This window comes from Juglans microcarpa x Juglans regia, chromosome 8D (assembly GCF_004785595.1).
Source record: "Juglans microcarpa x Juglans regia isolate MS1-56 chromosome 8D, Jm3101_v1.0, whole genome shotgun sequence".
In the NCBI taxonomy this organism is placed as follows: Eukaryota; Viridiplantae; Streptophyta; class Magnoliopsida; order Fagales; family Juglandaceae; genus Juglans; species Juglans microcarpa x Juglans regia.
In genome coordinates, this window is record NC_054608.1 from 33266989 (window position 1) to 33286795 (window position 19807).

Consider the following 19807-nt stretch of genomic DNA (forward strand, 5'->3'; position numbering starts at 1 on the left):
GTGTTACAATCACAAAATGATTATATAAAAATAATTTTATAAATTGACGTGATTTCATATGATATGTCTGATCTGCTTTACAATAAGAGTAATTTTTCAATTTGACAAACTATATTAAACTATATCAGTTTGTAGAATTACTTTTATTTATCATTTTGTGGTTAAAATATTTTTCAAAATAAATTGGTACAGCCAAAGAATTGCTGAAAAATCAGGAATAAATCTTTAAAAAAAAAAAATCATTAAAGAGAGAGACAAAAAGAGCATTTTATGTCTAATAAAACTGAATGATATTCTCAATATGGAACCTTATATTTTACACTGAAATGTTTACTGTTAAGGCAAGAAATATGCTGTTTGAAAAATAGAATATTTATATATAACCTATGAAAAAAGAAAAAGAAAAAATACAATATTTATGACACTAAAAGCATTCTTTCTTTCTGTCTGATTAATTTACAAGTCAATCAGTAAAATCTTAGGCAAGACTACCAAACAAACCAAAAAGCATATATCACAAGACAAAAGGACCAATAGACTTTAGGCTTCTGATTTTCACATGCTTTGTCAAACGTATGGAACCCAGTTGAGTTCATGAAGCAACTCAATTACAAAACCAAAGGCTCACAAAGCCATCCACTCACATTTTTATGCAAATAATCAAATCAATCCAAATTAGTAAAGATATTTGCATGCTTTTTGTGGACCATATATCAATAGACTATGAACAGATCAGTGCAGCATTTGTGGGTCCTAGTCCTTATAAGTTCAGACCACCGGCACCCATAAGGCTGGACCCCATTTTGGGTATAATTTGTTTTTTTGGTTTTATGGATTTTTGTTCTTGAATGGAATATCAATGATTGAGTCCCAATAAACGAAATCTTGTGCTTGACTATACAAAGACGTGGTTGCAGAAAAGGGAAAGAAGAAATGCTCTTTTGTTTCTGCTCAGCATAATTAAAAGAGTAATTTTTAAAAGATGAGATGATTTTAAATAAAAAATAAATATTATTTTTTAATATTATTATTATTTGATATTTAAAAAAATTAAATTGTTTATTATATTTTGTGCGAGAATTTAAAAAAATTATAATGATAAGATGAAATGAAATGTTTTCTAAATCTAAACAGAGCTTAAGACATCACGTTTGAAGAAGGCTTTAGTAGTGTTATATGTATTTATAATTTTATATATAAGATCCATTTTATTAGAATTCAAATTTTGGATTTTAAATTTCATAATCTTTAACATATCAATAACTGACATGTCAGTACATATTATTATATGACTAAAAATTGTAAGTACAAATAACATTTTTTTCGGATTTTACATCCAATATATTTAGAGAAATTATATAACTCAAAATTAGCAATGAAGACCTGTATTTAACATTGCGTTTGCAACATATAAAAGGCATGTGCTTGCGGAATTTTTTTTAAGAGTAATGTAAAGTGCATTCGTGAAGTGTGCAAGTATCGTGTAATAGTTTTGAAAAAGAGTTGAGTTTACTATTAAGAAATAATTTTTTTTTTATATGAATATCATATTTATTCATTTTTTTTCAAAATAATTGCACGATGCTTGTACACACGACTGCAACTATCATTTTTCAATACAAGATAATATATTTGCAAGCCGTATTTAAAGACACATAAAATGCACTATTAATGTAGAAACTAGATGTAAGAAGTAAGAATGTTTTTGTTTTGAATTCTTTTATAATTGTTTTGATACTGTGTAATAATTACGATGATGTCAATTTTTAGGAGTCTTGATTATTTAGATTTTTGCTCTGAACTGGGCTTTTGTGGGCCCATCGTTGAACGTAATGGCACTGAACTGGCTAGGAACCTATTGGGCCAAGACTAATTAGTCTTTTTGAGTTGATATAAGTTGGACTTGATACCTTCTTCCTTATGATATGAGGCCCAAATTGTTTGTACAACAAACGGTCAAGAAATAGCTAAGACGTGTTTGGTAGAGAAATAATTTGTAAATAACTAACATTTAGACGCAACTCACAAAAAAACAAACGGTTTCATTGAAAACGTAATCAATTTAATGGAAAACAAACACGCCACTCCGTTACCCAAAATTCTTGGGGGGAGGGAGGGTAGCCGCTGGTGTCAGCAACTCGCAGCCAGGCCATGCTTGCGGTTGTGGAAAAAAAACGAGAGCCTTTAATTCCTGATTCCTTCATATTCCTCTATCCTCTGTCCCAAAAGGGAACCCAACTACTACCCAACAGGCGACCGCCATTTCGTTGACCTGCTGGAGAGAAATGACCAATCCTGGTTGGCCCTTTGTTCATAATATCTCGACCATCTTCGTCTATGTTCTCCTTGGTATTGGTTTTGCAACCTGTTCTACAGACCCACTTGTCCAGCAAAAATTAGACAGGGTTCTTAAGCTCCCAGGACAAACCTTCAACGTCAGCTTTGCACACTATGCTGGGTACATCACAGTCAATGAAGATTCTGGGAGGGCCCTCTTCTACTGGCTCATTGAGGCTGATGAAGATCCTGATTCAAAGCCTCTTGTTCTTTGGCTTAATGGAGGTCGAAACTTTTAAATTTTCCTCATACTATTTTCGTAATTATTATTGGATTTGACTTTTGTTTTTTGAATTGATACGTGGCTACTTTGCTAGTTGTTTCCATATTCTCCTCTGTGATTTATTACCTTTCTCATCGGATGTTTCTTTTGTGATCTGTTACCTCTTTCATTCGGTGAATGGTGTTGTCAGTTTTGATTTCATTTGATACTTTAAAAAGAGCAAGTGAGAAGGAAAAAGGTCTTTACTTTTGTATTAAGTTTCGAACTTGCTTGATGTTTCTTTAGTTTCTAACCACTTGGCCGTGGAAAATGATAGCTTCTCTGTTTTTCTAACTGCTATTGATATGATACTATCTTTTGAAGTAATTTTCTGACCAAAGGTTTATTGATTTAGGACCCGGGTGTTCATCCATAGCTTATGGGGAGGCAGAGGAAATTGGACCTTTTCATATCAAGCCAGATGGGAAGACCCTTTATTTGAATCCTTACTCTTGGAATCAAGGTAAGAAACAAACACTTAAGTATTAGTTTAAATGTTCCCCGCGGGTCTCTATAACAAATGGGTATCCAGATATCCAAAAAATGTGTATGAAACATAGACAAAGAGTGAGTTTGACAGAGACAACACATACATCTCTATTACTATATACATTGTTCACTAAGTGAAGCTAAAAATTTGATGGACAATGATGAATTAACCAAAATGAGGTTGAACTAGAGATATTTGCTTGGTTAATGCAAAGCGATCATGTCTAACTACTTTTACTTGTTTGCAGTTGCCAACATTATATTTCTTGATTCCCCTGTCGGAGTTGGTTTTTCCTATTCGAACACCTCCTCTGATTTGCTGAATAATGGAGATATAAGAACTGGTACAACTTTGATCATATTGTATCTCGTGATTTTGCTTTGACAATTATATTATTGCTGCTATCTTATGCACTTTAAACCCATCACCTTCTGTTGCAGCCGTCGACTCTCTAGCATTTTTTTTGAAGTGGTTTGAGCGCTTTCCTCAGTACAAAGGACGGGACTTTTATATTACTGGAGAGAGCTATGCCGGTAAAGTTCAGTCTTTTTATAATAATATCTAAAGTAGTGCCAATATTTTTGTTCCATTCTGTTGAACAGATGACACTTAAATGATTTTAGCTCCGTTATCTCAGCTATCTCATACATTGGTCTTTCTCATTGTTGGGCCAAAACTAGACAATATGAGTTATTGGAACATATCATGTAATTTTTCTGAATATTTCATCAGACTTGTCATCTTCTGGTGATACTTCAAAACCATCATGAAGTGGATGTCATGTGTTTGAACCCTATCATTTAACATAGAAAAAGGAAATCCTATCTAAACCATCACGAACATGCTATACGGAATCAACGTGCCTAGAATAAAGATTTGAGAGAGTTATTGAAGAGACAAAGCAAATATGGTGTTGAAGAGTTGTGTTAATGATGAGTGGATCTAATCTATTTGCTCTTTTTGTCAAGTCTTTATAAAGTATTTCAATAATCATAGTTTCATCATTGATCTGGTCTTTCTACCTTCTGCACTCATCCCATTATATAATGTCAACCTATATCATGCACTGATTCTAGTTCCAGCACGCTTATAAAAAAAAGGTAGTTACAACACATGTAAAACAAAGGAAGTAGCTTAATTCATTATTCTGATTCATGGCTGAAGAGGTTCATGATTTTATCTATTTGTACATTTATAAATTCTTTATATGGCTTGGTTGTTTATTATGTTTTTAATCACTGAAATCTGTGTTCTAGGACATTATGTTCCTCAGCTAAGCCAAGCCATTGTAAGGTACAACTCAGCATTTACGGAGAAAGCTATTAATCTGAAGGGTTATATGGTACATATGCTCTATTCTCTACTATGGCAAACCTCTTGATTTTTGTGTATTGTGTACAAAATTAGAGCATGTAAAATAAGTGTTCAAAACTAAAGCATGAAAACACTTGTGTGTTTTGCAGGTGGGAAATGCTCTTACTGACGATTACCATGACCACTTGGGGGTTTTCCAGTTTATGTGGTCAGCTGGTCTGATTTCTGATCAAACATACAGGCGACTGAACCTTCTCTGTGATTTACAGTCATTTATACACACTTCAGCTTCATGTGATAAGATTTTGGATGTTGCTAACGAAGAACTTGGAGACATTGACCCTTATAGCATCTTCACACCCACCTGCCCTGGTAATGTGAGCCAGTCGAATCGGTTGCTGAAAAGAATCAACGTGAGTTATCCTGAACTATCAGTCTAGGAGAGTCGTTGCTCATCCTCTTAAACATTTTTTGTTATGTATCCACATTTTCCTTAATATATTTTGCACTTATTGCCTATTTCATTCACATCAATAAAGTTTATCTCTTACTTATCAAAAAAAAAAATATTTTGCACTTATAGAGGCATATGAACTGGAAAGTCTGGCCAATGGTTCCTAATGAGTTTCAAATGGGTAAAACTATGTCACTCCCTTCTGCACCGACTAATCTGTCAAAAGTCCATAAAGTGGAGTTTCTTCACAATATTTTCATGGTTTCAAAGTACAAATTACTGTTTTAGGCCAAAGTTTAAAAATGGGGCTATATTTAGCTTTCTGGATTTGGAAGATTCGCTGACTTTGCCATTCTGATGTGTCAACTTATCTGTCTGGGTTAAAATAATAAGTTATTTTACAAATGGTACACTAGGACACACTCAATAGTTCATCAAGTCAGACAATGCATATAATACTAATACAGAAAAAACAAAGAATAAATAGACGTGTTGGTAATCTAAGATCTAAGTCCTTGCGGTGCTGGTTTTTTTAAAATCTAAGATCTAAGTCCTTGACAAGCTGGTTTTTTCTTTTTAACTCAATCAATTTGCATGCATAACATTGTAAAAGAGCAGTTTACTAGTTTTCTATCATATTCATTGTTTGTAATTATGAGGTTCATACCTATATCAATTTATTAAACCAACTTTGCCTTAATAGTTGCCTAATCAAATATCCAAATCAAAAATTCATATATATATATATATATATATTTTATAAGTAAAATGAAAACTTTATTGATACGAATGAAGTAGGCGAAGCCCATGTATACAGGAAGTATGCAAAAGGATACCTAAATACATTCTAGGAACCAGAAATTAAAAACAGAAGTCATGAACACTAGTTCCATTAAGCACAATGACTGAAAATCAGAGCAATAAGGTGTGCACAAAAAAGTTCCGAAGTTCCTCCATAGTGCGCCCCCCTATCTTCAAAGCACCGATCATTCTTTTCCATCCAAATACACCACATAATGCACAACGGAATCATCCTCCAAACTACAACCACGTGGGGACAACGTTGAATATCCTTCCAGCATGCTATTAAATCCACCACCCTAAGAAATTCATATATTGCTTCTGAAGAGATCTTTCGTGATGCCTCTGTGGTAGTCAAAGATTGGGTCACATCATTACTGATTTGTATTTCTTCTGACAGAGAATTGGTCATGTCAGTGAGCAGTATGATCCTTGCACTGAGGAGCACTCTGTTGTGTACTTCAATCTACCTGAGGTTCAAAAGGCACTTCACGTTGATCTGGCTCGTGCACCATCTGAATGGTCAACCTGCAGGTACATCTTTTTGGAGAGATACTTGAACTTACAATTCCGTTGACACCTTTGGATAAGCTAATGCTGTTTGTTTCGTTAAGGTGCAAGCAAGGAAGCAGCATCTTGCCTTGACATGAATCTTCTACTGATCCCCTATATGATATCATTTCTGCATTAACCATGATTGAAGTGATCAAGAGATGGAAACCCTCATAATTTTAACCTCCTCATTCTGTTTTGTAGCGAGTTGGTAAATAGTAACTGGAAGGATTCTCCTAGGACAGTGCTGGACATTTACCGCGAGCTGATACATTCAGGACTGCGTATATGGATGTTCAGGTTCCTCTCGACATTTGCATGCATTTTTCCGTTCAGCTGCTGCCTTTAATATTGCTTTAATGTGTAATGAGGATTTGCATCAACCTATACCTGTAAAAAGTCAAATACATGTGCTTTCTTTTTAATTACTGGTATTAAAGCTAGGAATCACCCTAAAAGCCAACCTTTCATTATCACACGTATCATCCTGCTGAGAAAATCAATGAGTTGGGTAGGATTCAAACCCGATCTCAATCCATTGAAATTAAATTCATGATCATACTACATAACCATATTTGACAGTTCCAATGTGAATCTGATTTTTCAAATTCTGCATCATATTTATTGGGGACATTTATACAACCTGGTTTAGGAATGCCGGTTAAGCAAGCAAATGTCTTTCCTTTTTTTTTTTTTTTTTCTCTCTCTGTTCAAGTGATTTCAGATAAATTTCTGTTGACGATCCAAGTTTGTTCATCTTTCCTGTATGCCAGTGGCGATACAGATGCCATACTCCCAGTTACATCCACCCGGTACAGTATAGATGCTCTTAAGCTTCCAACCTCGGGACCTTGGCGTGCCTGGTATGCAGATGGGCAGGTAAACAAAGTTCAAAAAACTGTTTCCTTCCCCAGTAATCGTTCATCACCCTAGTTATTACATACTTAAGACTCTTTTCAGATAAGAACAACCTGTTTTCCAATTCTAGAATACTTGGCTTTCTTACTACATGGACACAATTAATAACACAGTTTTTGAAACAGGTGGGTGGATGGACACAAGAATATGCTGGGCTTACCTTTGTATCGGTCCGGGGAGCAGGACATGAAGTTGCTTTGCATAGACCAAAACTAGCTTTGGCACTCGTTAAAGCCTTCTTATCAGGAACCTCCATGCCAGCCTCGGAACTAGTCAGTTCATATTGATTTTTTTTTTTTCCTTTTCGTATTCCTGGAATTGAAAGGAAAGATGACTGTGATTTTCTTCCAACTCTTGCAGTGCTAACACTGCAAATTTAAGGTTATGGTGTCTTTACTGTGTGGAGTGTTAATAGCACCTGTATCCATTTGCAAATAAACAAAGCAATAATAGCACTTGTTCAAATTTAACAAGAAATTGTAGATTTGCTATTGCGTCTTACTGGAATGGAATGTTAGAATCGAGCAACATAGTTCTTGCAAATTGGGTGTTGAGAAATATTTAATATTTCTAAATCTCAGTGGGTTATATTTTCTTATATATATATATATATATATATATATATTTAGTGAAACAACCGTACTAATTAGATTACACAAATCCTGATATATTGTAATACTCGAGTGAGAGAGAACAGTTTAATACATCTTAAAGAGCTTGTCCAGCGATTTAGGGCGATTTCATAACCGTTGCAAATTGCTGTCCGATATGGTTTGGTTTTTTCCTCTCTCGTTTCTACGAGTAGAGTTTTGTTCCCTGTCCTTGTGCAGGCTGTTTGCTGTTATTTTCTATTGCATTATGGCTGATGAATTGGAAGATCTTTGTGGGAAATTATCGCTTACGGAGATGGAGGAAGATGTTATTGGAGTCGAAGCGGATGTATTGCAAACAAACCTGGTTCGGGGTGAAAGGTGTTTGATTGTTCAACTATTAACCTCTAAGTATTATAATAGAGAGGCTTTCAAACAAATGTTAAGATGAGTGTGGCGGGCGAGTAAATCCATGAAATTGCAGGATTTGAGTTCACGGTTTATTATCGCTGAATTTGATGACAAAGGGACAAAGATAGGGTGCTGAGGGATGGGCCGTGGGCTTTTGACAAACAGTTGATTTTGCTAAAAGAATTCGATGGCTCCCTCTAAATGCATAGTTTGCATTTAACAGAGGCGGTATTCTAGATACGTCTACAAGATCTACCACTAATGGGACGGAATGAAACGGTAGGAAGGATGGTTGGTGGTGCATGTGGCAGAGTCATAGAATTGGATTTATCGAGTGGCGAAGTTGAATGGGGTGAGTTTACGTGCATCCGTGTTTGTGTGGATGTGTCCAAACCTTTGTTGCGGGGAAAAAAGATTCGACTAGGATCGAACGGTCCTTATTGGATTCGATTTTCCTATGAACGATTACCGGATTTCTGTTATATATGTGGTAAGATTGGACATGCATATAGAGATTGTGAACAGCTGGAGAATGCTACAGAACATGGGGGCAACTTTCCTTATGGCCAGTGGTTGCGGAGTGTAGGCCGTGGCAGTAAAGCCTTGGATCAAGGCAACCGTCGTCCACTGTACACAGCGGATCCATCACACTTGGCGGTTAGCAAAGATGGGAGGACTAAGAATGGAGTAGTTATTGGGGAAGTTATAGAGGGGTTGGTAACTGAAGCAACTGCAATCGTAACTGCTGAACCGTCATGCGCAGAGGTTGCGCAACGAAATGATGGACATGTCTTAGGGGAAATTGCTACTGCTACTGCCAAATCGAAAGTCAAGTAAGGTGTATTGCACGAGTCAGGGAAAGGGAAAGTTGGAGCGAGGATGGTTGTTGAGGAAGACGATGTACAAGGTGTTGTTTTTGGAAGGCTGGGTTCTTTTTCTAATTTGGGCAAGAAGTTTCATCATTCTTCGGGATCGGGTCAGGAATATATGGCCCATGGAGTAAAGGCCCGTGAAGTTATGGTGGAAGGTGGATCTGTGAGTAGCAAATTGGGTTCGACATGTATGGATCTCTCTACGGGTCCATCACGCATTCAAACTGTGGAACTCAAGGGTGCTCGACGGAAGAAGAATGGGCTATTATGAAGGCTCTTCTGTCTTCATCTTCTCATACCCCAAACTGTGTCAAAAGAAGAAGCGAGAATGGTGGTTCAACGATGGGTGCGAAAAAGGGGAGGCTTCTCATTCAGGATGCTGTTGAGGGTGACCTCCATGAAGTTCCAATTCAATTATCGGCAGAGGTTGGATCCCGTGGGCTTGGGAACCCACAGGGAATTTGAGCACTTCGTGATCTGATCACGAGAAAAGATCTCGATCTTGTGTTTCTTCGGGGGACCAAGATGCGTGCACAAGCAATGGACATTTGTAAGTATAAGTTCGGCTTTATTAATTGTTTCTCTGTTGACTGTGTGGGGTGTAATGGGGGTTATCTATGTTGTGGAAGCAGGAAATTTCAGTTTCGATTAGTTCTTTCTCCTGATACCATATAGATGCCTGTATTCAAGAATCTGACTTGGCTGATTGGCGTTTTACGGGTGTTTATGGGCACCCTGATGCTAGTAGTAGATATATTACTTGGAATCTCTTGAGAACACTATGTTCATCTGCTAGTGGTCCATGGCTAGTGCTGGGGGGGGGGGGGGGATTTCAATGAGGTCTTATATTTGCATGAGAAAAGAGGGGGAAGGCTACGGCCCTATGCTCAACTTGAGAACTTTAGAGCTGTGATGAAAGATTGTGCATTGCAGGATTTGGACTTTCAGGGATCAAGATTTACCTGGTGTAATGGAAGGAGTGGCCTGCAGAGAGTTAGTGAAAAACTAGATAGGTTTGTGGGTAATCAACAACTATGGGAAGTCTTTCCTCAAGCAAGGGTTAGGCATGGTGTTATTGCCCATTCAGATCACCTGCCAATTTTCTTTGAAACTGAGTTACCTTTAGTCAGGGGAAAACACCCAAGAAAGTTTAGGTTTGAGGCAATGTGGGTTGGAGAGGAAAAATGTGAACAGATTATTGAGAAAGAATGGGGCAGTGTTCGGAATAGTAACAAGATGGAGGATGTCTAAAATCTGATTAAAGGATGTGGGAGGGAACTAGCAGTGTGGAATAGGTCTTCTTTTGGATATGTGCATGAAAAATTGGCTGAAGCAAGAAGGAGATTGGAGGACCTACAACACTCGGAAGCTATCTGTCCTGATTAAGTTGGAGTTAATGAAGCAAGAAAGGAAGTTCATGTATGGCTGGAAAGGGAGGAGATTATGTGGAGGCAAAGGTCTCGGGTTCAATGGCTAAAAGATGGAGACCAAAACACACGATTTTTTCATGCACAAGCAAGTCAAAGAAGGAAGAGAAACCTGATTCGGAGTTTAAAAGATGAGAGAGGAGTTTGGCTTGAGGGGGAGGAAAGGGATTCTCTAGTCACTAATTTTTTCAAAGACTTATTTACTTCTTCTTTGCAAGGTGGTCAAGATGAAGTTTTAAGATGTGTTGATCAAAGAGTCACTACTGAAATAAATGCACAGCTTACTAGACCTTATGAAGCAGAGGAGGTCAAGTTGGCTTTGGATCAAATGCACCCAACAAAGGCTCCAGGCTCTGATGGCATGTCCGCCCTGTTCTACCGATGCTATTGGCATATTGTGGGAGATTCTGTTACTGAGGCAGTTTTTGATTCACTAAATTCTGGTATGCTACCCCAAGATGTTAATCATACTTTAATTAGTTTGATTCCTATGAAAAAAGCCTGTGAGCAAGTTTCTGACTTCCGACCTATAAGTTTAGGCAATCTAATTTATAAGTTGGTCTCTAAAGTCATTGTGAATAGATTGAAAGTCCTTTTGCCTTCTGTTATATCAGAATCTTAGTGTGCTTTTGTGAAGGGTCGTTTGATCACTAATAATGTATTGTTAGCCTATGAGTTGGTTAATTATTTGAAGAATAAAAGATAGGGTTAGAAGGGGTATATGTCTTTGAAGTTAGATATGAGCAAGGCATACGATAGAGTAGAGTGGATTTTCTTGGAGAAGATAATGAAGCAAATGGGCTTTGCTAACACTTTTGTGGACCTGGTTATGACTTGTGTTAAAACTGTCTCATTTTCTGTGTTGATCAATGGTGCTACTCATGGTCCTATAATTCCTAGTATGGGACTAAGGCAAGGGGATCCACTATCCCCTTACCTATTTCTTCTATGTACTGAGGGATTAATTGCTCTTCTCAAGGAGGCTGAATGTGAGCAGCTGTTAAGAGAGATTGGAGTGTGTAGAGAAGCTCTCATGATTACACGCTTACTTTTTGCAGATGATAGTATCATTTTCTGCAAAGCTGATGGTGGCACTACTAGGCATTTGCAATGTGTTTTGGAAAAATATGAGGCAGCTTTTGGACAGAAAATTAATAGAGACAAAACAACTATGGTTTTTTCAAAGAATGTAGCCGCTACTAAGCAAAGAGAGCTGCTGGATTTATGGGGGGTGCGAAGATACCAGCAATATGATACATATTTGGGTTTGCCTAATCTTGTTGGGAGGTCAAAAACCAAAGCCTTTGAAAGTATTAAAGAAGAGTTTGGACTAAGCTTCAGAGTTGGAAAGAAAAACTACTCTCACAAGAAGGGAGAGAAATTCTGATTAAGGCAGTAGCCATTTCTATTCTCACTTATGCTATGAGTTGCTTCATGATTCCATTGAGATTATGCCATGATCTTGAAGGGATGATGGCTAGGTTTTGGTGGGGTCAACGAAATGATAAGAAAAAAGTCCATTGGTTGAGTTGGCAAAAGTTATGTGTGTCTAAATTCAGAGGGGGGATGGGATTCAAGGAGTTGCATGCTTTTAATATGTCACTATTAGCTAAATAAGGATGGAGATTGTTACAGGGTGGAAATTCTTTATTGCAGAAAACTTTCAAGGCAAAATACTATCCACATGAGTCTCTTTTGGAGTTAAGATTGGGAGTTAACCCTTCATATGTATGGAGGAGGATTTATGCTGGTAAGAAATGGCTCAAAGAGGGATGCAGATTCAGAGTGGGATCAGGTGAGCAAATTCGGATTTGGAAAGATCCTTGGGTTCCTGGTTTTAGTATTTTACAACTTGAGATTCATGGGAATAGGCATGTGGATGTTGATGAGTATGTTACAGTTAATATTATTGTGGATTTCTCTACTAATTCTTGGAAAAGTCAATCTATCCGAGCTCTCTTTAATCCAATTGTGGCTGACAATATCCTCAAGATCAGATTATCAGCACTGCCAGCCAATGATAGGTGGATATGGGGTGTGGAATCTAATGGAAGGTTTTTTGTTAGGAGTGTGTATAGGCTGATTCAGTCGCAGAATGCTAACATGTGTGGTGAAAGTTCAGCAATGATGCAAGATAAAAAGTTATGGAAGTGGCTGTGGCAGATGCAAGTACCTAGAAAAATTAAAACATTTGCTTGGAAAGCTTGGAAAGATATACTTCCAACACTTACTAGCCTTAGAAAGAAAAAAGTAATGGTGGCAGATGGATGCTGTTTCTGTCAGGATCCAGATGAAGATGTTACTCATGCATTAATGCACTGCCCCTCTATCCAAGCAATATGGAACAATTGGGGTATTTGGTTTCGACGTAATAAAATGCAAATGGAACAGCTAGTGTTAGATCCTATGGAAAGTGCATGCCCGGCTTTATCTTTATATGCAGCCTATTTTGAGGTTCGACGGGTTACCTTTGCTGATGTGAGGAAATCTTATAGATGGCAGCCTCCTCCTACTGGGTGTTTTATGGTCAATATTGATGGTGCAATTTTCAGAGACAAGAGAAAGGCTAGTGTTGGTCTAGTGCTAAGGGACACTCATGGTGAGATAGTGATGGCAGCTACTAAAGTTAAATCTGAAGTAGAAGGACCTGCCACAATTGAACTGCTTGCAGTATTGAGGGGCTTACAATTATGTTTGCCTTTGAGAATTCCTAATTTAGTGGTGGAGTCTGATTGTTTGACTCTAGTTCAGCAACTCCAAGCTACTGCAGGTGGAGAGGATTCCTATGCACCCGATGGAAACTTGATTGCAGAGGCTAGGCAATTGTTGTCTCGGCATCAACAAGTTCAAGTTGTACATGTCTCTAGATGGGGAAATGGGGTGGCCCATGCTTTGGCAAGATATGCCTGGAATGTATCTGATATTAATGTGTGGTGGGAGCATGTTCCTGCTTTTGTTCATCAAGCCTTATGGTTTGATAAGACTTCACTGTAATGTAATTCTAATGGAAGTTTGCTTATATATATATATATATATATATTTAGTTAGATATAGCTTATACATGTGATGATGTTGCTTTAATTTCTTGGTTAATTTCGTGAACAAAATATGATATATTTAAATACTAAAACTTTTTAGTATTTATATTTAGTTTTTTATGGACAGATAAATTAAGTTTTGATGTTGTGATCAATGTTTTAAATTTCGTTCCGGTGATCATTCCGGTTTAAGTACTAAAATGGAATATTTCGATACAGCATTCCGATTTACAGTTTTGGGATTAACTATATATTATATATAAATATTTATATATATGTATAAACTAACAACTGATAGAATAAATACATATAGATATATATGTATATATATGGAAGAATTGAAGATTTATAAAATGAATATATATTGAAAAAATTACAAACTTGAGTTCAGAAACAAAAACAAAGAAAAAGAAAAAGAATAGAGAAATTAATAAAAATAATAATATTTTAAAAACTAGAAAATGATGGGACATATTTAAAGTTACAAAAAAAAATTAAAATTAAATAAATTCATTTTATATTCTATAATTAATTAAATACTATCTAGATTTAAATATATAAAAGTGGGATCCAAGTACAAGAAAATTACAAAAATAGTCTGAAACTGAATAGGGTCCGAAATGCCAAATTTTGGCCAAAATGACTGAAATTTTACCAGAGTGGCAAAATCGGACCGGAACGGGCCGAAATTTGGAGTGAAACATAATGAGGATGTATAATGTACCGAATACTATACCAAAACAACACGAAATTTAAAACTATGGGTAATAGAATAAATCTTGGTTAGCATACCAAATCTTTTCCAAAAAGTAAAAGAAAATATTATTGAAAAAAGATGGAAGTTTAATTAGGCTGGCCGGTGTGTTCCCTAACCAACTTGGGGGTGCCACTTGCCCATGCAGGGCCGAGGTCGACCCTTCCCAGCATCTCACCCATGTGCGAGCCGCTTCCCGCCCATTCCAATAGTGGTCATGGCCTAAAAGTGACCAAAAACTATTCTTGGGCCCAAAAGTGACTAAAAACATATTTTTAGACTCAAATTATAAATTTAAATTTGTAAATATCATCATAATTTAAAAACTAATAATATGTTTTTAAAATTTGTTAGTGTATATTATGTGTAAGTTAATGTAGCCTCATGTGACATTTATATAGGAGGCAAAAACAATACAAGAGTCTCATTTAAACAATGTGAGATTCTTGTATAAATATAATCAAACCCTAAATCAATTTTAATCTTTGATTTAACCACAAAAATTTTATTTATTGTTTTATAGTTATTTTATTACCAAATTTAATTGCTAATATTTACTATTAACAATTACTATTTAACTAGTGTCAAAATACATGTTATTATACTATAGTATTACATGTTATTAACTCATTATAGTATTTTATACTAATGTCTAACTTATTCCTATTAGTATTATAGACTTGTACTATAGTGTTTAATTTTATGTTATTATACTAAAGTATGTTATTATGCTAAATTCTTACGGTTATTAACTTATTAGTTTATGATTTATTTCTAACTTAATTATATACTAGACTTAGTATTATATGTTATTATACTAGTGTTATTATACATTAGTATACATGCTATTATACATTGGTTATTATACATTACCATTACATGTTATTATACTTTAGTTATTATACATTAGTATTACATGTTATTATAAATTCATAAATTAGTGTTTATACATTTTTATTACATGTTATTTTAAATTTATAGATTAGTGTTAGTACACATTAGTATTACATGTTAATAAACATTAGTGTTTATGCGTTAGTATTACATGTTATTATTCTACATTACTATTACATGTTATTAAACTTTAGTTATTATACATTAGTATTACATGTTATTATAAATTTATACATTAATGTTTATACACTTGTATTACATTTTATTTTAAATTTATATATTAATGTTTATACATTACTATTATATGTTATTATGCATTAGTGTTTATACATTAGTATTGCATGTTTTATACATTAATGTTACATGGTAGTAATAGTATAATGTTTACATATCTAAACTATTATTAGTCAATTTAGTAAATTTATATTATAGTATAAAATTTATATGATTAACATATAGAAAAATACATATTTTTATAATATATGTATAATATCAAAGTCGGATGTAGAGTAGGAGTTGGAGTCGGTACGCCTGGACCTCCGACTCCGACTCCGACTTCCTAGCTAAGAAAAACTCACTATGAGAGGAGCTGGAGCAGAGCCTAAGTTAGAGTTGGATTTTTAGATTTTTGCTTAGCCCTAATGCGAGACTATTTGTTGAAAATCCCGATAAAGACCGAAGCGAATGAAAACTAAGGGGTTGTTTGGGAATAGAGATGGTTTCATCTCATCTCATCTTATCTTAAAATTTTTCATCTCATTTTTTTTTTTACCAAATATCACTTAAATACAAATAGTTTTCAATTTCAAAATTTTAAATTTTTTCATTTAATCATTACTTAATAATTATAATTTTGCTAAATTTTCAAACAAAACACAAAAAATAATTCAATTTTTTCAAATACCAAAACAAAATAATATTAAACAATTATATCCTATAATATTTTAACTGCATATCCGACTTTGGCTCTTGATACCAGTTGTTGTGCAAAACACACACCAACAAGGGCAAACAAAGTAAAAGCAAGCACACGATCAAGCACTCGACACACAATATACATGGTTTAACAAATTACCTACGTCTATAGAGCTGCATAAATCTTATTAACCAGATGAGATTACAATCACTTAACCTCAATTTATATGTACTCTCTAGGGCTCTCTTACATAATATGTACTTATTTGACAATTATTCTCTCTTAAAGTATGATATATAAATTAGTGTTTTTAAATTGGTACCGTACCAGCCCAGTGGCCAGTACAGGTACCATATATGTTTCGTACCTGACCTAAATATCGGCCGTACCGGCCTGTATTATATATATATGTATTTATATATAATTTATTTATATATAGACTATTTTAAAACGATACACGAAGCGATACCGGTATCGAAATATTTCATTTCAGTGTCTTAATTGATACGACGTTCGGTACGATATTCAAAACATTGATATAAATAATAAAAGTTCAAAAAATTATTAAAAAAAGATGGAAGTTTAATTGGACCGGGCCGGTGTCACGGGGAACACCAACCAACTATTCTCCGTCCTATTTGCTGCTCTCATGTAGTCAGATGGTGTCAAACAACAAGCCAGTTTTGGCGAGATTTCAAGGCCCACAATCGAACGCCCGACTAATAATCTCGAAAACCATCCCACGGGTCACCATCTTTATCGCCCCGCTGGGTTATCGCCCCGCTGGGTCACAAGCCTACGCTACGAAGTCCGGCGATCCCTTGCAATGGGTAGTGCAATATAAAGTGCAATATATTTGTAGACTTTTTCCGGTGTGGGATATTGGAAAAATCTACACCTTACAGGTTCGGCAATTCGATGAGAAAGAGAGAACTTACGACTGAAAGTGATGCAAATGGTGAAGGCGAGGTTGGTGAAGAGCACGATTCGTCACCAGATAGTGATATTACTGATTAAGGTAAGTGTATTTTTCGACTTTTATCCTCAAAGCTCAGATTCTTACTCCTATTCTTAAGATTTTGTTGGTTTCTGTTGCATAAGAGTTACTCAGAGAATAGGACCAGTTCTGCGTCAAAATCAGGTTTTTTTGGTCCGTCATGATTGGAAGTTTTTCATTTTTTCCGGTTATACGGTATTTATGAATGCGAGGAGATACGGCGCTGAGTTTGGTCTTCATATTTTAGCAGAACTTAGAGATTAGGTCCCGTTTGGTTGCTGAGAAATGGTTAGGACGGGGAAAGAAAGTCGATTTAAATCTAAGATTTAAGTGTTTGGTAGCCCAGAAAATTCAAAAGCGCCACCGAATAACTGTAACAGATGTACCGAGCTGTAAGCTGGTGCTGACTTGAGGTCTTACTAGTAGTCTTGAGTTATCATATTCTTGAGTATGAGCCTGTAATGACTTTCGTCAGGTTTTTTCGTTCGAAACTTCATTTTGCCGGTTTATTATTTCTATTCTTAAAACTCATTATCGTGTCATCCATTTTCTCAGGACCCAAACAGAAAACATGATTCTTTCTACACGGGATCCGACAGATTCAAACCCGGATTCCAAATTCCTCCCACTTTGAATTCAACGACGGACTTCGTTTCCAGTTTTGATGGGCTAATCATTTTCACAAAAATAACAAAATAAATTTGGAGATGAAGGGAAGCCAAGGAAGAAGAAGAAAGATGGGGATGAAATGCGACAGTGGTCGAGGAAATGAAGAATTGGGCCTTTTGTTTCAAACGCCCGTTTAGCTTAGCAGGAAAAAAAAAAAAAAAAAAAAAAAAAAAAAAAAAACACGCTGGCAGCTGTGCAGTGTAAGGCCTCTGTGCATGGTTCTGGAAAAAGGCTTCGTCAATTGCTCATTTCGGTCAATCCTCTTCCTTATTCTTCTTCTTTTCTCTATTCCTAATTTGATTCTCCGGAGTAATAATGTTTGGTTCCTTTGAAATATGATGGATTTTAAGGTATGGAATAGTTTGGTTCTGAAGGTGGTTTATTTTTCCATTGTCTTGTGTTCTTTGTCTCTGACTATAATTCTCTATATTCCAATTTCGTAGATTCAATAAACGGGAAGATGAACTTCCATCGTTGAGAGAATACAATGATTATTTGGAGGAAGTGGAGGACACGATTAAGTACATTATTCCTGAAATCCCATATGTAAAGTGTTTATTGTGACCATAAGAAAACCGTGAAGCAAAAAAACTGCAAATTACTAGAAAGAAAATTCAGAACAAATACTGTGAGTCTGTGATAAAGAGTAGCGCCCTTAGTGGGCAAGCCCCTCATCCTTTGGCCTGGTATTACTCCTGGCGTTTTGGCTGGATTGATTGGTACTAAAAAAAATAAAACTCAGTCCCTTCTACTCGTCCCAGCAAGTGTTTTGAGGGTAGTCATCCATCTCTTTAAAAAGCATCTAGGGTGCGGTAGTTTAAGTATGTAAAGAAGAGCTGGAAACTATCCGAGACTTGTACGCTGGATTTACTCGTGGAACTACAAAGACTGAGCTCAAGTACATTTTCTTCTGCTGTGTATAATTTTCATTAGTTCTAACAAATACTGATAACTAGAGCTCAGAAGGTACACTTGTAAATATATTCTGTTTTCTGCACTTGTGAGGAAGGTGAAAAAAGTGATTTGCCACATTGCTGTGATATGGGGAAAGTTAAATGTTCATAAATCATAAAGGAGATGGCTTTCTGTTTCTTATTATTCATATGTTATGGTCTTTATCATAATTTTGATCACTCCCCGAAGTTGATATTTAAATGAAAATGTTCTTTTGTTTTAAAAAAATTCTTTATCATACTTGAACTTGTGATAACTTACCATCCCTAGAACCTGTAAAATCATATTTATCTATGGATACAATGCCTAGCTTGGGCAATTAGACCTGCAATGATGTGTTGTTTGGGTAGATGTCTTTTGGCTTCGATCTTCCTCAAGCACCTATTTTTTAGTGGTACCAAAATTTGGTGAATGTCTTCTTGGAATCTTGTTATTTACCTGATCGGTGGTCATAGGATGTAGGAGACATTGATAGATTGATATTTGAAACCAGATAATAGCTGCAATACTACTGTCTGAGGCAAATGCGAATACTTACCGTATAGGATGTAGCTGGCTTGGCTGCCACATCAAGCAGAAAAAGAAAGAAAAAGAAACTGTTAAATATGTTTTACTTCTTTTTCTGATTTTGAATATTAAATTTATGAGTATTCTCTTCTGAGAACGTTTCATGATTAAATACTAATTTGTCCGTTGATAATATGTTCACTTTTGATTGCGACAGGCGACAAACCAAATGTTGAGGTGGGAGACCCGACATGCAAGTTTTTGTCGCTGATTATACGGAAATGTTGAGGGTCCGAGCGGAGAGAGGTGGGAGGGCGGAGCTGAGCAAGAGGAGGCACTTGAAGAAGCATTTGGAAGCATCTGGATTTTTTAGGACTATTTTTTTACTTATAAATCACACAAAGCCTCCACATGTGGCGCAGCAAAACTTTCATTCATGTTATGTTATGACAAAATTGAGTATAAATTACTTATGCTATGGTGATGAATTATTTAGCGAAATGAGATACGAGGTTTGTTTGAGATGTGCTTTTTAGTTCCCATGGACCAACCTTCCCTCCTAAATGTCCGAACGTAGGATACTGGAACTAGATAATATGCCATATACAATCATCTGGAGCAGATGATCCAACTGTTGAAACAGATCATGC

General features: G+C 35.8%; 1 protein-coding gene and 1 long non-coding RNA gene across 3 annotated transcripts; both read left to right on the top strand.

Annotated features, from left to right (window-relative positions):
• The first annotated feature begins 2088 nt into the window (after positions 1-2088).
• On the top strand, positions 2089-7605 carry LOC121243174 (serine carboxypeptidase II-2). The gene is made up of 10 exons (XM_041141243.1): positions 2089-2562; positions 2955-3062; positions 3337-3432; positions 3530-3622; positions 4346-4431; positions 4553-4816; positions 6059-6192; positions 6415-6510; positions 6984-7089; positions 7254-7605. The coding sequence occupies exons 1-10, from the start codon at positions 2286-2288 to the stop codon at positions 7413-7415; spliced, it is 1422 nt and encodes a 473-aa protein (XP_040997177.1). The 5' UTR covers positions 2089-2285; the 3' UTR covers positions 7416-7605.
• Positions 7606-16535: 8930 nt separating this feature from the next.
• LOC121243636 lies at positions 16536-18792 on the top strand. Of its 2 annotated transcripts, XR_005936208.1 has the most exons (4): positions 16536-16546; positions 16960-17048; positions 17583-18046; positions 18140-18792. It is a non-coding gene; the product is annotated as an uncharacterized LOC121243636 (long non-coding RNA). The 2 variants fall into 2 exon arrangements; XR_005936207.1 differs by lacking the exon at positions 16536-16546 and having other exon boundaries at positions 16770-17048.
• The last annotated feature ends 1015 nt before the right edge of the window (positions 18793-19807 follow it).